At 41.1% G+C, this 13,980-nt stretch overlaps 1 protein-coding gene across 2 annotated transcripts; it reads right to left on the bottom strand.

The window, feature by feature from the left end:
• Nucleotides 1–1,662: 1,662 nt before the first annotated feature.
• Nucleotides 1,663–7,310, bottom strand: LOC146688697 (serine/threonine-protein kinase pim-2-like). 2 transcript variants are annotated; one of them, XR_014916015.1, is made up of 10 exons: nt 6,844–7,310; nt 6,563–6,742; nt 6,128–6,316; nt 5,768–5,862; nt 5,635–5,682; nt 4,079–4,300; nt 3,817–3,997; nt 3,551–3,727; nt 3,024–3,461; nt 1,705–2,514 (listed from the first exon to the last, which is right to left on the bottom strand). XR_014916015.1 is itself a non-coding variant. In XM_085436863.1 (9 exons), the coding sequence occupies exons 1-9, from the start codon at nt 6,914–6,916 to the stop codon at nt 3,370–3,372; spliced, it is 1,257 nt and encodes a 418-aa protein (XP_085292989.1). In that variant the 5' UTR covers nt 6,917–7,310; the 3' UTR covers nt 1,663–3,369. The 2 variants fall into 2 exon arrangements, 1 of the variants encoding a protein (XP_085292989.1); XM_085436863.1 differs by having other exon boundaries at nt 1,663–3,461.
• Nucleotides 7,311–13,980: the final 6,670 nt, after the last annotated feature.

The following is a 13,980-nucleotide window of genomic DNA, read 5'->3' as shown; positions in this document are numbered from 1 at the left end:
CTGAGTCAGTTTCCGGGCTTTTTAGAGAATCAGTGAAAAGCATAAATCATCACTTTCATGTTTAATAATTAATGATTGAAATGAACTGAATAGCGTTTAGAAGATTTGTTAATTTGTTTGTCTTTTGTTAAAAAGAGTGGTTTCAATAATTTCAGACACACCTTGCAATTGTGCTTATGATGAGTTGGCACTTGGTCTTTTGAAGGTCATAAGCTTCGTTTGCCGTGATGGTCCGGACTGATATATTGCAGGTTTTGACTTTGAGTGCAGAGGGCTAAATGCAAACATGCTTACAAAGCACTTATACGATGTTATTCTTGGTGATCTTGTGCTCAGTTATTTTTTGTTATGTTTTAAGTAGTGGTAGCTGACCAAGCATTATTCATTTAGTATTATACACTTGTTTTAGAGCAATACACACTGATCATCTTAATCAATGTGGAAGTCCTTGTAGCTGCAATGTTGTGTCTCTGCAGGGGACGGATGGCTCCAGGAGACGGGGGGCAGTTAGCGTCTGCCCTCGGGAAGGAGACAATGTTATTTTTCTGTGTTAAATAAAACTGTCAACATTGATTGTATAACACCTGTCATTACGCATGAAGGGGCATTCTAATACCCTGATTTTTACAAAACTATGGAGATGTGTTTTTTGTGATGAGATCTGAGGCTGTCTGCATACGGTGTCCATCTCCCACGTGTGTGACCATTAAAATCATCGTTTGACTTGACCCGGCCGGACCAGTGTTGTTATTGTGGTGTTTCTCTTGTCTCCATCCCCAATATTTTGAACCATAACAAAGTGGAGAAGGTGGAGCTGAAAAGCTGACATAAAACAATTAAAACTAAAAATGGGTGCAGCAAAATGTGTCGATTTAACCGCCATGTTAGCTGTCAGTGCTGCTGCACCAGCAGCAAGCGGTAACAACTAGTGACAACCAGTGAGAACCAGCAACAACCGGTAACCAAGCCTCACAGTCAAATATTGTTTGAAACAGATACTTGGATTTCAAATAATTTAGAACTGATACTACCTTTTATGTGATGCTCCTCTTCTATCCAAATCACCTGAAAGGCAACAAAAAAGATTCTCTATCCCTGGTGATTGCTGCAACCAGCAGCACAGCAGTGAAAAAAAAAGCAGTGATCATTTGTATGTAAACAACACATGAGTTATTGGATGTGATCGCTACAGGTTATCACATCCAATATGGCAACAGCTCTTGAGCAATGTGTGCATGACATGACAAAGGTTAATAAGAGGCCTAACATTGTAGAGGGAAGCCAAAGTGTTTGAGGAGAACTCGGAAAGACACAGGCCATCACCATGGACTCAACCAAAAAGGATGAATGCATGTTGTGTGCATGCTGCATACCTATGTGTTCAAAGTAAAACGTGTGTACTGAACAGAGCATTTGCCATCCAGAAGCATTTATTGTATTTGTAATCATGCTTTTGTATCATATTTTATGAAGAAGACTAATCAGTTGGCAATATGGCGCCACCTGTTGTCATCTTCTCTCTGCTCTGATTCCCAAATGTGGTCAAACATTAATATATAGTTTTTTATACACAAGTACTTGGAGAAACAAAGGTTTCTGGGGCAATGTGCTCATTTAAAGGCACATATAGGGCTAAGGGCTCAGTTCAAACACAGTGGGTTGTGGGGATTAATCCAGCTCCGACAAGTCTCAGGCGGATCTTACCGCTAGCAGCCCAGGAATAAAGCCCCCGAAGATCTGCCTCTTTCCGAAGACGACGGAGCAGGACAACAAAGCCGGCTCTCTTCCCCCGCTTCCTCCGACGAGGCCTCTGAAGCAAAATTGAGCTGACCGGCAAGAGTGGAGGTGAACCGGGTGCTGCGTCGCGCTCAAGCGGCGGTGGGAAAACAACGTCGTATCGTTGACTCTGAAAGTTATCCATAGCAGATTTGATCGGCAGTAACGCATGGCGATCATAAATCCGAAGGGAGATGACATCGGACAAAGCTGTAGCAAGAACACTTGCATAACATATGAAGTAAACAAACACACGGACGGAGGCAGCGGCACAGCCAAACACAGGCGCCATCTTGCTTCTTGGGACAACAACAGTAATGAAAAAATCACACAAAATATGACTCTTTTTTTTTTTTTTTTAATAGTTGTTAACTTAAAATGGCACCAAATAGTACCCCCAAAGCAAACCTTTCGGTATGCCAACATTTCTTCAGCTATTTTCAGGGCAGGGTCGGATGATGATGAGCTACAATAAAATGCATCATGGCCTCAATTCAATTCAATTCAATTTTGTTTATATAGCGCCAAATCACAACAAAAGTCGCCTCAAGGCGCTTCATAGATACAGAGAAAAACCCAACAATCATATGACCCCCTTTGAGCAAGCACTTTGGCGACAGTGGGAAGGAAAAACTCCCTTTTAACAGGAAGAAACCTCCGGCAGAACCAGGCTCAGGGAGGGGCGGCCATCTGCTGCGACCGGTTGGGGTGAGAGAAGGAAGACAGGATAAAGACATGCTGTGGAAGAGAGACAGAGGTTAATAACAGATATACACTACATTTTCATCAATGACATTTTTCATAAAGCAAGCCTACAAAAGCCTATATGTCATGGTCCTGGGTCATTTTGACCCAGTGTTCTTAGTTTTCCTGTAGTTTTGTATTTTGTTCCTTATGTCCATTGGATTGGTTGGTTTGGTATTTGGATTCCCCCTGTGTCCATGTTTTTATTGTGGTGTTTGTTCTGGTACCGTGTTCCCATCCTTTGTGTTCTGTGTTCTCCTCATCCCCCCATATTCATCCTTCTTCTCTGCCTCTCTCTCTCTGTGCTCATCTCTGTGTACTGTGTTGTGTTTAAGGTCCACATCTTGGTGTCAGTATTTTCAGTTTCGTGTCCTCCCTGCTCGCTAATTGTCTTCAGCTGTGTTCCCCGTGTGTTCCCACTTCTCTCATTACCTTCTGTGTATTTATGTCAGAGTGTCCCTTTGTTCTGTGTTGCGTCGTCCCTCTAGGTTGTGTGCATTTACCGTGTCTTCCCAGCGCCTCAGCTTTAGTTGCTCCCAGGTTAGTTATTGTATGGCTTCTTACGTTCCTGTTAATAAAGACCTGCCTTTGAGGTCATCACCGTGTGTCTAGAGCTGTGCATTTGGGTCCTCTCTTGCCTTCACACAGCTGCCGCTTGACACTATATTTAGATGAAGGTCAGATGGAGGTCTCAGACTGCTTGCTGCTGGATTGGAAAAGAAAACACCAAAAAAGAGCCACGTGACAGCAACTGCAACATTGCTACTAAATTTGAAAAGTGACTTGTTGATGACTTGTGATGTGTTGGAGCTTTTGCTCCATAACCTTTTAGTTCATGGTGCGCAGAAATCATTTGAGCCACATGTGATTCCGAAGATCCTCCAGGGTGAAGCGGTCCTTGTAGTGCTTCCTCAGACACCCCGTCAAAAAATCCCTGCATTCTTTACAGAAATGAAATACTCTTGTTAAAGTTATCCACAAAGTTATTTCACCTTTCTTATATCAACAGCCCTTTTGGCAGAAATCTTACTGTTTGAAATGTCAGCTAAAATCGGTGGGTTTTGGTTGATGATCTTGTAGTCGCAGTCAAATGGTAACTTGTTGTGTAACAGCTGGTACATCACAACACCCAGCTGCCAGGCTGTAGTATATTCTGCAGAGCAGAAGCCGTACATGAACCACTCTGGACTATTGTAGATCCTGGTTCCTAAAACACAAAGATAAGAAGAATTAATGGGGAGGGAACATGATGTGGAGACAGTTCATGACAGCACAACGCTGTGGCTGAAAACATACCTGCGTTCCTCCTGAACCTTTGTCCCGGAGTAAATGTGACTCCACAGCCAAAATCGATGTATCGCACTCGGGGTTCCTCCGAAGATGTTTCAATTAGAATGTTGTGTGGTTTAATATCTCGGTGGAAAACCCCCTTGTTATCCATCGTAATGGCTGCGTCAACTAGTTGCTTCATTATGACCTAAAAGAAAGGAAGCCATATTTGGAGCACAGGACATTCTCTATGAAAAACTGCTGTAAGCTCCAAATGCTCGTCACTTACCTTAACATGTGTCTCTGACAGAGGTTTATCTGTAGTTTTGAGGTAATTGTCTAAGTCCATGCAATTTTCTGGTTTCTCAAAAACCATAATAAGCTCATCTTCCAGATCAAACCAGTCAAGTAGAAGTGGGGTTATACTGCTTTCCGTATCGTGTGGTCCAGCCCCAACTTGTATCAGTAGCGCCACCTCCAGGGGAACATCAGTACTTTTCCCATTCCAATCCTTCAGAAGGAAAGTTACTTCAGGTCAGTATTCAGAATTTCAACAAAAGTAGCTATCAGCGTACAGACAGTTTTGAAATAGTCACAAAATGACCTGATCTTTAAAAAGCATTCTTTCCACTGAAACATGTCAGTTTAAACAATAAGGTGACCCACTGTTCATAGAATTCGACCATATTTCCTGACGATTTCACACACAACTGTGAGACCAGTCTGGTTCATGCACGGAGGAAATACGTGCCTTATGCTTGATGCCTGAGAAGGCCTGAAATAATATCAATACTAGGGCTGCCACAAACGATCATTTTGATAGTCGACTAGTCACCGATTATTTTTGCGATTAGTCGACTAATCAGATCATCATCCATTGGACGTAAAACTACAGCTTATTGCACCAGCAGTATCTGCTCTTATATAACTATCATTAGCTTACAGCTTTAAGTGTTTAAGGTCTGTGCTAACTAAAAATAAAGACAAGATGATAGTTTATTAAATTTTAATGAAATTTGCAGATTGTTTCGGTGAAGTTTAATAAACTCCTTGCTATCTAAAATATAACAGGACACTGGAGTATATTCTGGAGCATCTCACACTTCTGATAATCAGTTGTCTGCTTGATGTTTATTCAGCTGTGTAAAAACTATAACTTTAATCTCAGACAAACCGATTTACTCAGGAACAAATAAAATACTAAAAAAAAAGCCAAACAATAACATTTTAAGTTATCTAAGTGACTCATATATATTTAACCTGAGTAGCGAAAGACGGCGGTGGGTTTGAAAACGATTTGCGGGGAGTCCGGTGTTCTCACGGCGCTAGTGAGCCTAGCCCCCGGCTAGCTATCGAGCTAGTGGGTAACAGACGTCTCCGAAAACGTCGGAGCGCTTTTGAAAATATGCGGTGTCCTGATAAACTGAGCAGATATTTGAGGTTTACACAGCTACATTCTCGCCTGAAAATATGTTAAACGTTTATTTTGTGACCCAGAAAGAATAATAAGAGTAACATTAAAACTAACTAGCTGCCGCCATTGTTGGAAACTGCGCTGGGCCGCGCTATGAATTCTGGGACACAGCTGCTTCTTCTTCTTCTTCGGGGTTTAACGGTAGCTGACATCCTTGTACATGCAATGCTGCCATCTTCTGTTTCAGTCCGTTATTACACTCTTAAATCCTGCCACTTACTCCTGCGTCTTTTGTGATCTTACAAAGCTTCAAACGACGCGTCGACTATTAAATCAGTCGTCGACGATTTTGATAGTCGACGTAATCGTGACTAGTCGACAAATCGTGGCAGCCCTAATAAATACCTGCTGGAATAAGAAAAGACGCTTACCATTGTTGTGCGCGCAAGTCTGCGCTGTTGAACATGTTTGATTGCCACCTGCATTAAAGACATTTTCTGGGTTAGAGAAGTACAAACAGGAATAAACTGAAGATCTGTGAAATGCAAATGTAAGAAGCCATACTGGAAAACTGTCTTTTATGCGTATTCCAGAAAACACGGTGGCAAAGCCTCCATGACCCAGCACCTCCAGCTCTTGATATTTTTCCAGGAAGTCTTCTGCAGACACACAGGAAAAACATACAGGTTATGACTTGTTACACAGAAAACAGCTGGCACAGTCCTATAGAGCTTTGCTATAACATTTCTATTAATTGGTAAATAGCAGCTACATTTTAGCAGATTAGTAGGTAGGTAACGTCACTACTGCCCAGAGTGTCTCTTATTGTCGATTGGTCCCACAGGAATCTAACCCAATCTCAAACCCCAGGACAAATTCTAAAGGATCTTGTGATCCAGCTCAGAAATATTGCCATTATCTTACCTTTTCTGTCAGTGCCGGATATCCTCGGTGAGTCACATGTTTCAGAGGGTTCCTGGGTGGGACTCTCCTCTGGGCTCGTTGTCCTGCTTTTTTTGCTGGATGGTCCCTCAGATTCGTCACTAGTGCTCTTCCGTTTGTTGCTCCTCTTAATTATACTAGAGTCGCTTGAAGGCACTATGAGAAGGCCAACTAAAATGGAAAAAGTAGTTTGACTTTAAGCATTTTCAGTCCAACTCTGTGTGTCAACTGCTTTCTACTGACTTTCTAAGGTCTGGCAATCGTGCATTAACGCAATAACTGCACACTGAAAATCAACACAAAGAAGGCTAAATGAACCAACTACAAAGTTAAAGACCGTTAAGTACACAGTTAAAGTCACAAAATAAACTACATAGCCAAGATAATGTCACAGCTAAAACAGGTCTTATCACTTACATTTCAAACTGGATTCCCCAGAAACAAAGTGGCTGGGACCCGGTTTTGGACCTCCACTGCTTTTGCTTTTTTTGGGGGATTTGTCCAGTCTTTCAGGTAAGTCCCTTCTCTTTCTTCCCTCTATTCTTCCATCTGGAGTCATCTTCACCAGTGTGGAGATGCAAGGCTCTGTTTGGTGTCCTGAAATCAACAAAAGATGATTTTGTTTAAGTCAAATTCAGTTGCCTCAAATAAAAACCCAGAAGCATGCATAATTACCATATGAATCCCATTTGACTTACCTAGAGGGTTATTCAGATCCACAGGACGTGGTGCAGTATAAGTTGGCCAAGACTTTGACATTGTGTGATTCATTTAGGTTAATTTAGTTTCAGGATTTCACTCTTCACTCTGCAAAGATGCAATGAGCTGTGTGTGAGAACTATGATCTTTAGTGTCTTATAACAATGTCTTATAACAACGAGGTGATGACATCACAAGATTTTGGAATTCTTGGTTTCCATAGCTACAGAACATCAGCCTGGGCTAGGCAGTAGTTTCTGGTGAAGGCAAAGTTCTGTAAAGATTTATTTAGGGGTGCAATATTGCAAAAACTGTAGCGCAGCTGCATAAATGCATGTTTATAGAGGGCTGCTTCAAGGTGGGAACTGTGCTTCTACAACAAAGGCCATAAAACTAGTTAGGAACAAGCAATGGATATTATAGATAATATTGTAGCTATTATACCAACAAGAAGGACTCTCTTTGGGCAGCATTTACTTGTAAGGCAGTAGTGAAGGCTAATGGATAGCTTTGCAGGCTAAAAGCTAACAGCACAGGTTAAGTCAAAATTCACTTGATTTCAGTTTTATTTACAGCACCAAATCACAAAAACAGTTGCCTAAAGGTGCTGGAATGTGTTGACTGATCTATAAATCGTATCTGTGCGCATTATTGTGACTAGTTACTCACTAAATGTATGAGCAGTATTGGATGTAATGCATAATAAAATTATGCGTTACTGTGATGAGGTTATATTTTTCAAGGTTCAAAGGCTATAGAAAGAAAGCACGTGTAGCCCAGTGAATTTGAACTTCCACAGTTATTCTTTTTCCTTTCCTGCCTAATGTATTTTCTTATAATTTCTCAATAATTTATTTGCTCTGTTTTACCCAACCTCCGACTGTCTTGGTGAGTGTTGTGGAAGTTAGTATTGTTAGCTGATGTAACAAGCATGGTACCTGCTTCCCAACTCTATCGGTGTGGTTTTTTTTCTTTGTTTCTTTAACCGCTGGTTGTTCATATTTATGTTCCACTTGTATACCTCATCTGTTTGTATGTTGTATACTCACTGATTGTTCAATAAAGTTCTTGTTAAAATTACACACATATATATATATATTAGGGGTGCAACAATACACAAAATTCACGGTTCGGTTCGATACTTTGGTGTCACGGTTCGATATTTTTTCGATACAAAAAAAATGTTCATGCCTTTTTAATTTGTCATTTATTAAAATTATAAATATATATTTTAACTCAAAAGTACAGTTTTTAAATTTAACCCTAACCCTTGTGCGTGTTTTTTATTTTGACAGCGAATGCGCACCTGTGGACCACTTATGTGCAGCCCTGGTTATTTAGCTCGTCATATCGCAGCCACAGAAATTCTTTTGTCCATGAAACCATAAAGCTGCACTTTCTTTTTGCCTTATAGTCTGATTTGTCATAACTTCTCCGTTTTATGGTAAGCTTTTCTTTGGCTGTCACTTCTTCACCCTGACCTGTCTTATTTGGCTCAGCAGAACTAAAATATATATCCTGCTGCTTTTACACACGCACTCACATAAGCTCAGCGATTCTCTGCGCGATCAACCTCTCACATGTTTAAGCTGCAGGAGATTTCACTTGTCATGTTTGCGTAGTAAGCTAACGATTGATAAGACGATGTCAGAGGAATTGGTGCACAAATTATCATCACTCACCAATCAGTGCTGTCGCTCTCTATACACAGTTCGTGCGATTGCAAAGTGAAAGCAAAAAACAAGCGCAAATTCAAACGCGATTTCAATATGTCACATATTGACAGTATATAAGTATTGTCTTGAGCACTGTTAGTGCCAACATATATAAATGGCAAAATAAAATAAAAATACTTCATGAATATCTCATAATTGTATATATTTGTGCATTTGAGCTGAGCATTGAGCGGGGACTTTTCACTATCGATCGATTATGATCAATGACAGTGAACCTGAGCACCTCCCCTACCTTTGGTGTGCGCTCACGCAGCTTGTAGAAAAAGTTTAGTGTGGAAGAAGTGGAGAAGGTGGAGCTGAAAAGCTGACATAAAACAATTAAAACTAAAAATGGGTGCAGCAAAATGTGTCGATTTAACCGCCATGTTAGCTGTCAGTGCTGCTGCACCAGCAGCAAGCGGTAACAACTAGTGACAACCAGTGAGAACCAGCAACAACCGGTAACCAAGCCTCACAGTCAAATATTGTTTGAAACAGATACTTGGATTTCAAATAATATTTTCTTATAATTTCTCAATAATTTATTTGCTCTGTTTTACCTAACCTCCGACTGTCTTGGTGAGTGTTGTGGAAGTTAGTATTGTTAGCTGATGTAACAAGCATGGTACCTGCTTCCCAACTCTATCGGTGTGGGGTTTTTCTTTTTTTCTTTAACCGCTGGTTGTTCATATTTATGTTCCACTTGTATACCTCATCTGTTTGTATGTTGTATACTCACTGATTGTTCAATAAAGTTTTGTTAAAAATACATACATATATATACATTGGTGTGTGGGTGTCGGGCAGGCACCAATGACGTTTTTAAAACAGCATTTTTTAGTATTCAGTTGTTTTTATTAATATTGTTTGTTTTATGTTCAAGTTAACCGTGTGATAGACCTGCTTCAGCCAATGCTCTTCATTCGACTTTTATTCCTCTTTATGCACCTGCAAAGGTACAGTAACTGCTGCAGCAGCAGTGTGTAATATGTGATTAGAGTCCAGTAGCAGAATAAAGAGTGTTATGCAAATTGTTACCATTGTTTCAGAGGTTGACTAAAAAGAGATAAAAATATAGTTTTATACATGAAAAACATTATTCTAATGATAATTGCTGATTAACACTTATTGTAAGGTGAGTTCAAGTTGTTTCAGAAAAACTTGATCATTATCTGGTCAAAGATGATCAGACTTCATAAGCAATGGTTAAAACTTAATGAATTCTTTCATTTTCATTTTGGAAAAGAAAATTCCAACAACAACATTCCTCTGTTATGTGTTTTTCAATGCAGACTTGCACTGTTTTATTAGTTCAATAGTGTGTTTGCATTTTGCATAAGGATTGAAATAATGCCGTGTTCATATGTTAGGGTTAGGGTTGCCCTGGTTAAATGAGCCGAGCAGTCAGGCGTCAGTGTAGGAGAGCAGAGTGGAAGTGGAAGAAAGACAAATTGCAGGTTTCTTTGTTGGAAATTTGATCAGAATACAGTGAAAATGAGAGAAACAGATATTTTTCTCAGATCATTGTGTTAGATTGTCATAATCTCCGTGTTCTTTAAGACTATCAGCTCTACTCTAAACAACCCTGAAAGCCTCTGCTGACACATGTAATCAGTTCCTTTCTTTCTTTGTGAACAAGGTCGAGTCTGTCAGGTCAGCAATAGTTCTTCCTGTATGGAATCAGAACGATGCCACCTTGAAACGAAACCGAAAAAAATATTGAAACCGAAAAAAAATATTGTAACTGAAATAAATGTACTGAAAAATCTTGTATTGAAACCGGAAAAAAAAATTGATAGTGAAAAACAATTAATTGAAACTGTAATTTTTTTGTTTTCGGTTTCAAACCATTTTTCAGTTTCACTCTGCTGGCATTGTTTTGGCGTACGGGGGCGCGCTGGGGGGCGGGGATTCCGACCCGCATGTATTTGCATATATTATAATGCTGACCAATGACTGGAGAAAACACTGACGACGCGGCTGCGGTCACGGACAAACTCGCACGTGTCTGTTCGGGAATGGCAGATGCCGAGAGGTCCAGCGTTTACATTACCGACTATTTCAAAGTGACAGCCTGAGGTGTTCTTCAGTAAACTGGACTACCGGACAGGAGGACCTGAGGCCCCACCGCATTATTTTTGGTAAGTTAAATGTGTTTGTAAGCTAATCCGTAATTTAGGTCCTTAGCTAGCTTCCTAAGGACCTAGCTAGCTAAAATGAGCACTCTGCTGTCGGGGAAACTTGTTTTGTAAAGTTTGTTTAGCTAACCCGTGCAGGTGAATGAATTTACCCTGACTAAAGAAATCAAGAGAAACGCACCGGGCTGCTCAGTGACTAACCACGGTTACTGTACTTTTATTATGAGTATTATACTGTAAGAGCAACAGGCTGGACTCTGCTTCTGCTCCTGTGCAGAGCTGATTATTAAATATGTGCAAACAGCAGCATGTTTTCTGTCGCTTTCCACATGTGGAAGGACATTAAAGTCTAAATATGAAGTCCATTCCTTTTAAAAATATTTAATAAAGTCTTCATCTTTAAGCAGTGATGTATTAAATCTCCAGTTTTTACTTGGCGTAGTATTATTCTTGTGCATTAGTGTTAAAGATACAGGAGCATGATCGCTGACAGCTATAGGGTGAATCTCAGTGTCTGAAATGTCGTTCAGCAGTGAGCTGCTGACCAGAAAATAATCCAGACGAGAGTAGGAGTGATGGACATGTGAGAAAAAAGTATATTCCTTACTGGTGGGGTGAAGGGAGCACCATGCATCGCAAAGACCAAAGTCGCTCATATACTGTTTGATTATATTTGTGGACTGCCAATTACGCCGAGTTCCCGCTGTATTGAGCCTATCCGTGTCTTCATTTAGTCCAAGGTTGAGGTCACCTCCAAGAACAAGTGTGCCATCTAAGTGTTCAGAGAGTGCACTGAAAAAACCGTGAAAGAATGAGGGATCATCAACATTTGGACCATATACACTTGCAATACATAGCTTTTTATCAAGTATAGATTTTGTCACAACCCGGCTCATAGGAAGTGACAAAGAAATGGGAGACCACACACAGGCTTTTAAAGACTGTAAGACACATTTAATGAAAATAAGGTAAAGCAACTTAAACACAAGTTAAAGGACATAACAGCCATAACTGAACCTTCCAAATAAACATAACACGTGCCAGAGGGAGCCAAAAGCCAGCCACCCTGGTTCAGTCAAGGTGTCTTTATATACACTGGGACTGGCCTCTCAGGTGTGCTGCATCAATAATTGGGTCAGCTCCACCTACCTGCAAGAAACAGGAAAAGGAAAAAGAAAAACAAGGCCAGCCCACTGGCCGTCACACTTCCCCCCAAAGAACAGCGTCTCACCCTGAATTGGCAAACACATTTACATTATGAATTTGCAGCTAGAAGAACTAACATATTTTAAATTCATAACATATACACACACACACACACACACACACGCACCCTCACTTTCAACACCTTTTGTATGCTCAAAAATCATCTTCAGCTCAACTCCAACCTCAGCAACCTTGGTACCTAGGAGCAATTTAAGAGGAAGGAAAACGATACTGGAGAGGACATACTTCAAGCATATGAGGAGTGAAGCTGCTGGTTACAAAGGGGCACGGGACAAAGCATCTGCCAAGACATTATCTTTGCCCTTAATGTGCTGGATATCCAAATTGTAAGGCTGCAGAAAGAGAGCCCACTGCATGAGCCTCTGATTTGGGTTCTGCAATGTGTTCAAGAAAGTGAGAGGGTTATGGTCAGAAAATACCTCAATTGGCCAAGCAGAATCTAAATATACCCTAAAATGCTGCAAGGCCAAGACTAATGCCAAAGCTTCCTTCTCAATGACCGAATAATTCAGCTGATGGGAGTTGAACTTCTTGGAATAGAAACTAACTGGATGTTCCGTACCTTGCTTGTCAGCTTGGACTAGAACAGCACCTGCACCAATGTGGCTTGCATCCACATACAGCTTGAAGGGCTGATCCAGACGAGGGGCTAAAAGCACAGGTTCAGAGCACAGTAAAGCTTTTACATCCCAAAAAGCTTGCTGGCATGCTGCAGACCAAATAAACTTTACCTTGGCCCTCAACAAATCAGTCAGAGGAGCAACCACTGTTGAGAAGTTTCGACAAAAACAGCGATAATACCCGACCAGACCCAAAAATCTCATGAGTTCTTTTTTTGTTACTGGAACAGGGAACTCTTTGATGGCCAACACCTTTGCATCAACTGGCCTCACATAACCTTGGCCCACAACCTTACCAAGATAGGTCACAGTTGCTTTTGCAAATTCACATTTTGCCAGGTTGATAGTCAGATTTCCCAGAACTAATCGTTCAAACAGAGTGCGAATGCGATCCAGATGATCCTCCCAGGTGTTACTATATACCACCACGTCATCTAGGTAAACAGCACAGCCTTCCAGCCCATTAACAACCATATTCATGAGTCGCTGAAATGTAGCTGGAGCACTGCGTAAACCAAAACCCATGACTGTATATGAATAAAGACCAGATGGCGTGATGAAAGCAGATATTTCCTGAGCTCTGGGAGTCAGCGGCACCTGCCAATATCCCTTCAACAGATCAAACTTGCTCACATATTCTGCTGCACCAACTTGGTCAATACAGTCGTCAATATGAGGCAAGGGGTAGGAATCGGGTTTGGTCACTGCATTTACCTTACGAAAGTCTGTGCAACAACGTGGTGATTTATCAGCTTTTTCAACCAACAAGCATGGGGAAGCCCAGCTTGATGACGACGGCACTGCAATGTTGTTTTCCAACATGTAATGAACTTCCTTATCGATTATTTTCCTCTTTTCCTCAGAGACCCTGTAGAACCTCTGCCGAATTGGTTTTGTATCACCCACATCAATATCATGCTCTATCAAAGTTGTTTTAGAAGGTGTGTCTCCAAACAAGGTTGGATACCTTGTAATTAATGCAGACAATTCTGCACATTTGTCAGCAATAAGCAATAAGGGATCATCAGGTGCTGCCACATCCTCCCCCCCACAAACTGACTTCGCCACTGTACAAGCCGACAACCCTGGACTCGATGTAGAAGGAGAAACGAAAGAGCCCGACAGACCGACGGATAAGGGACGAACATGATAGGGTTTCAACAAATTAATATGGCAAAGTTGATTTCTTTTCCGGCGATCCGGGGTATCAATCAGATAATTCTGTTCAGACAGTTTTTGTACCACAGTGTAAGGCCCAGCAAACCGTGCCTGGAACGGTGACCCTGCAATCGGCAGTAAAGCCAAAACCTGGTCACCTGTACTAAACTGCTGCTCTTCAGAATGCCGGTCATAAAAATATTTCATCTTGACCTGAGCCTTTTCAAGGTTTTGTTTGGCCAACTGACCTGCCACATACAGTCTGTGCCGAAAACCAT

This window comes from Copadichromis virginalis, linkage group LG17 (genome assembly GCF_057382275.1).
Source record: "Copadichromis virginalis isolate Kocher_CV1m ecotype Utaka linkage group LG17, C_Virginalis_male_GT1.1, whole genome shotgun sequence".
NCBI lineage: Eukaryota > Metazoa > Chordata > Actinopteri > Cichliformes > Cichlidae > Copadichromis > Copadichromis virginalis.
Note: the sequence above shows the minus strand (reverse complement) of the source record. Positions and strands in the feature narration are given on the sequence as shown.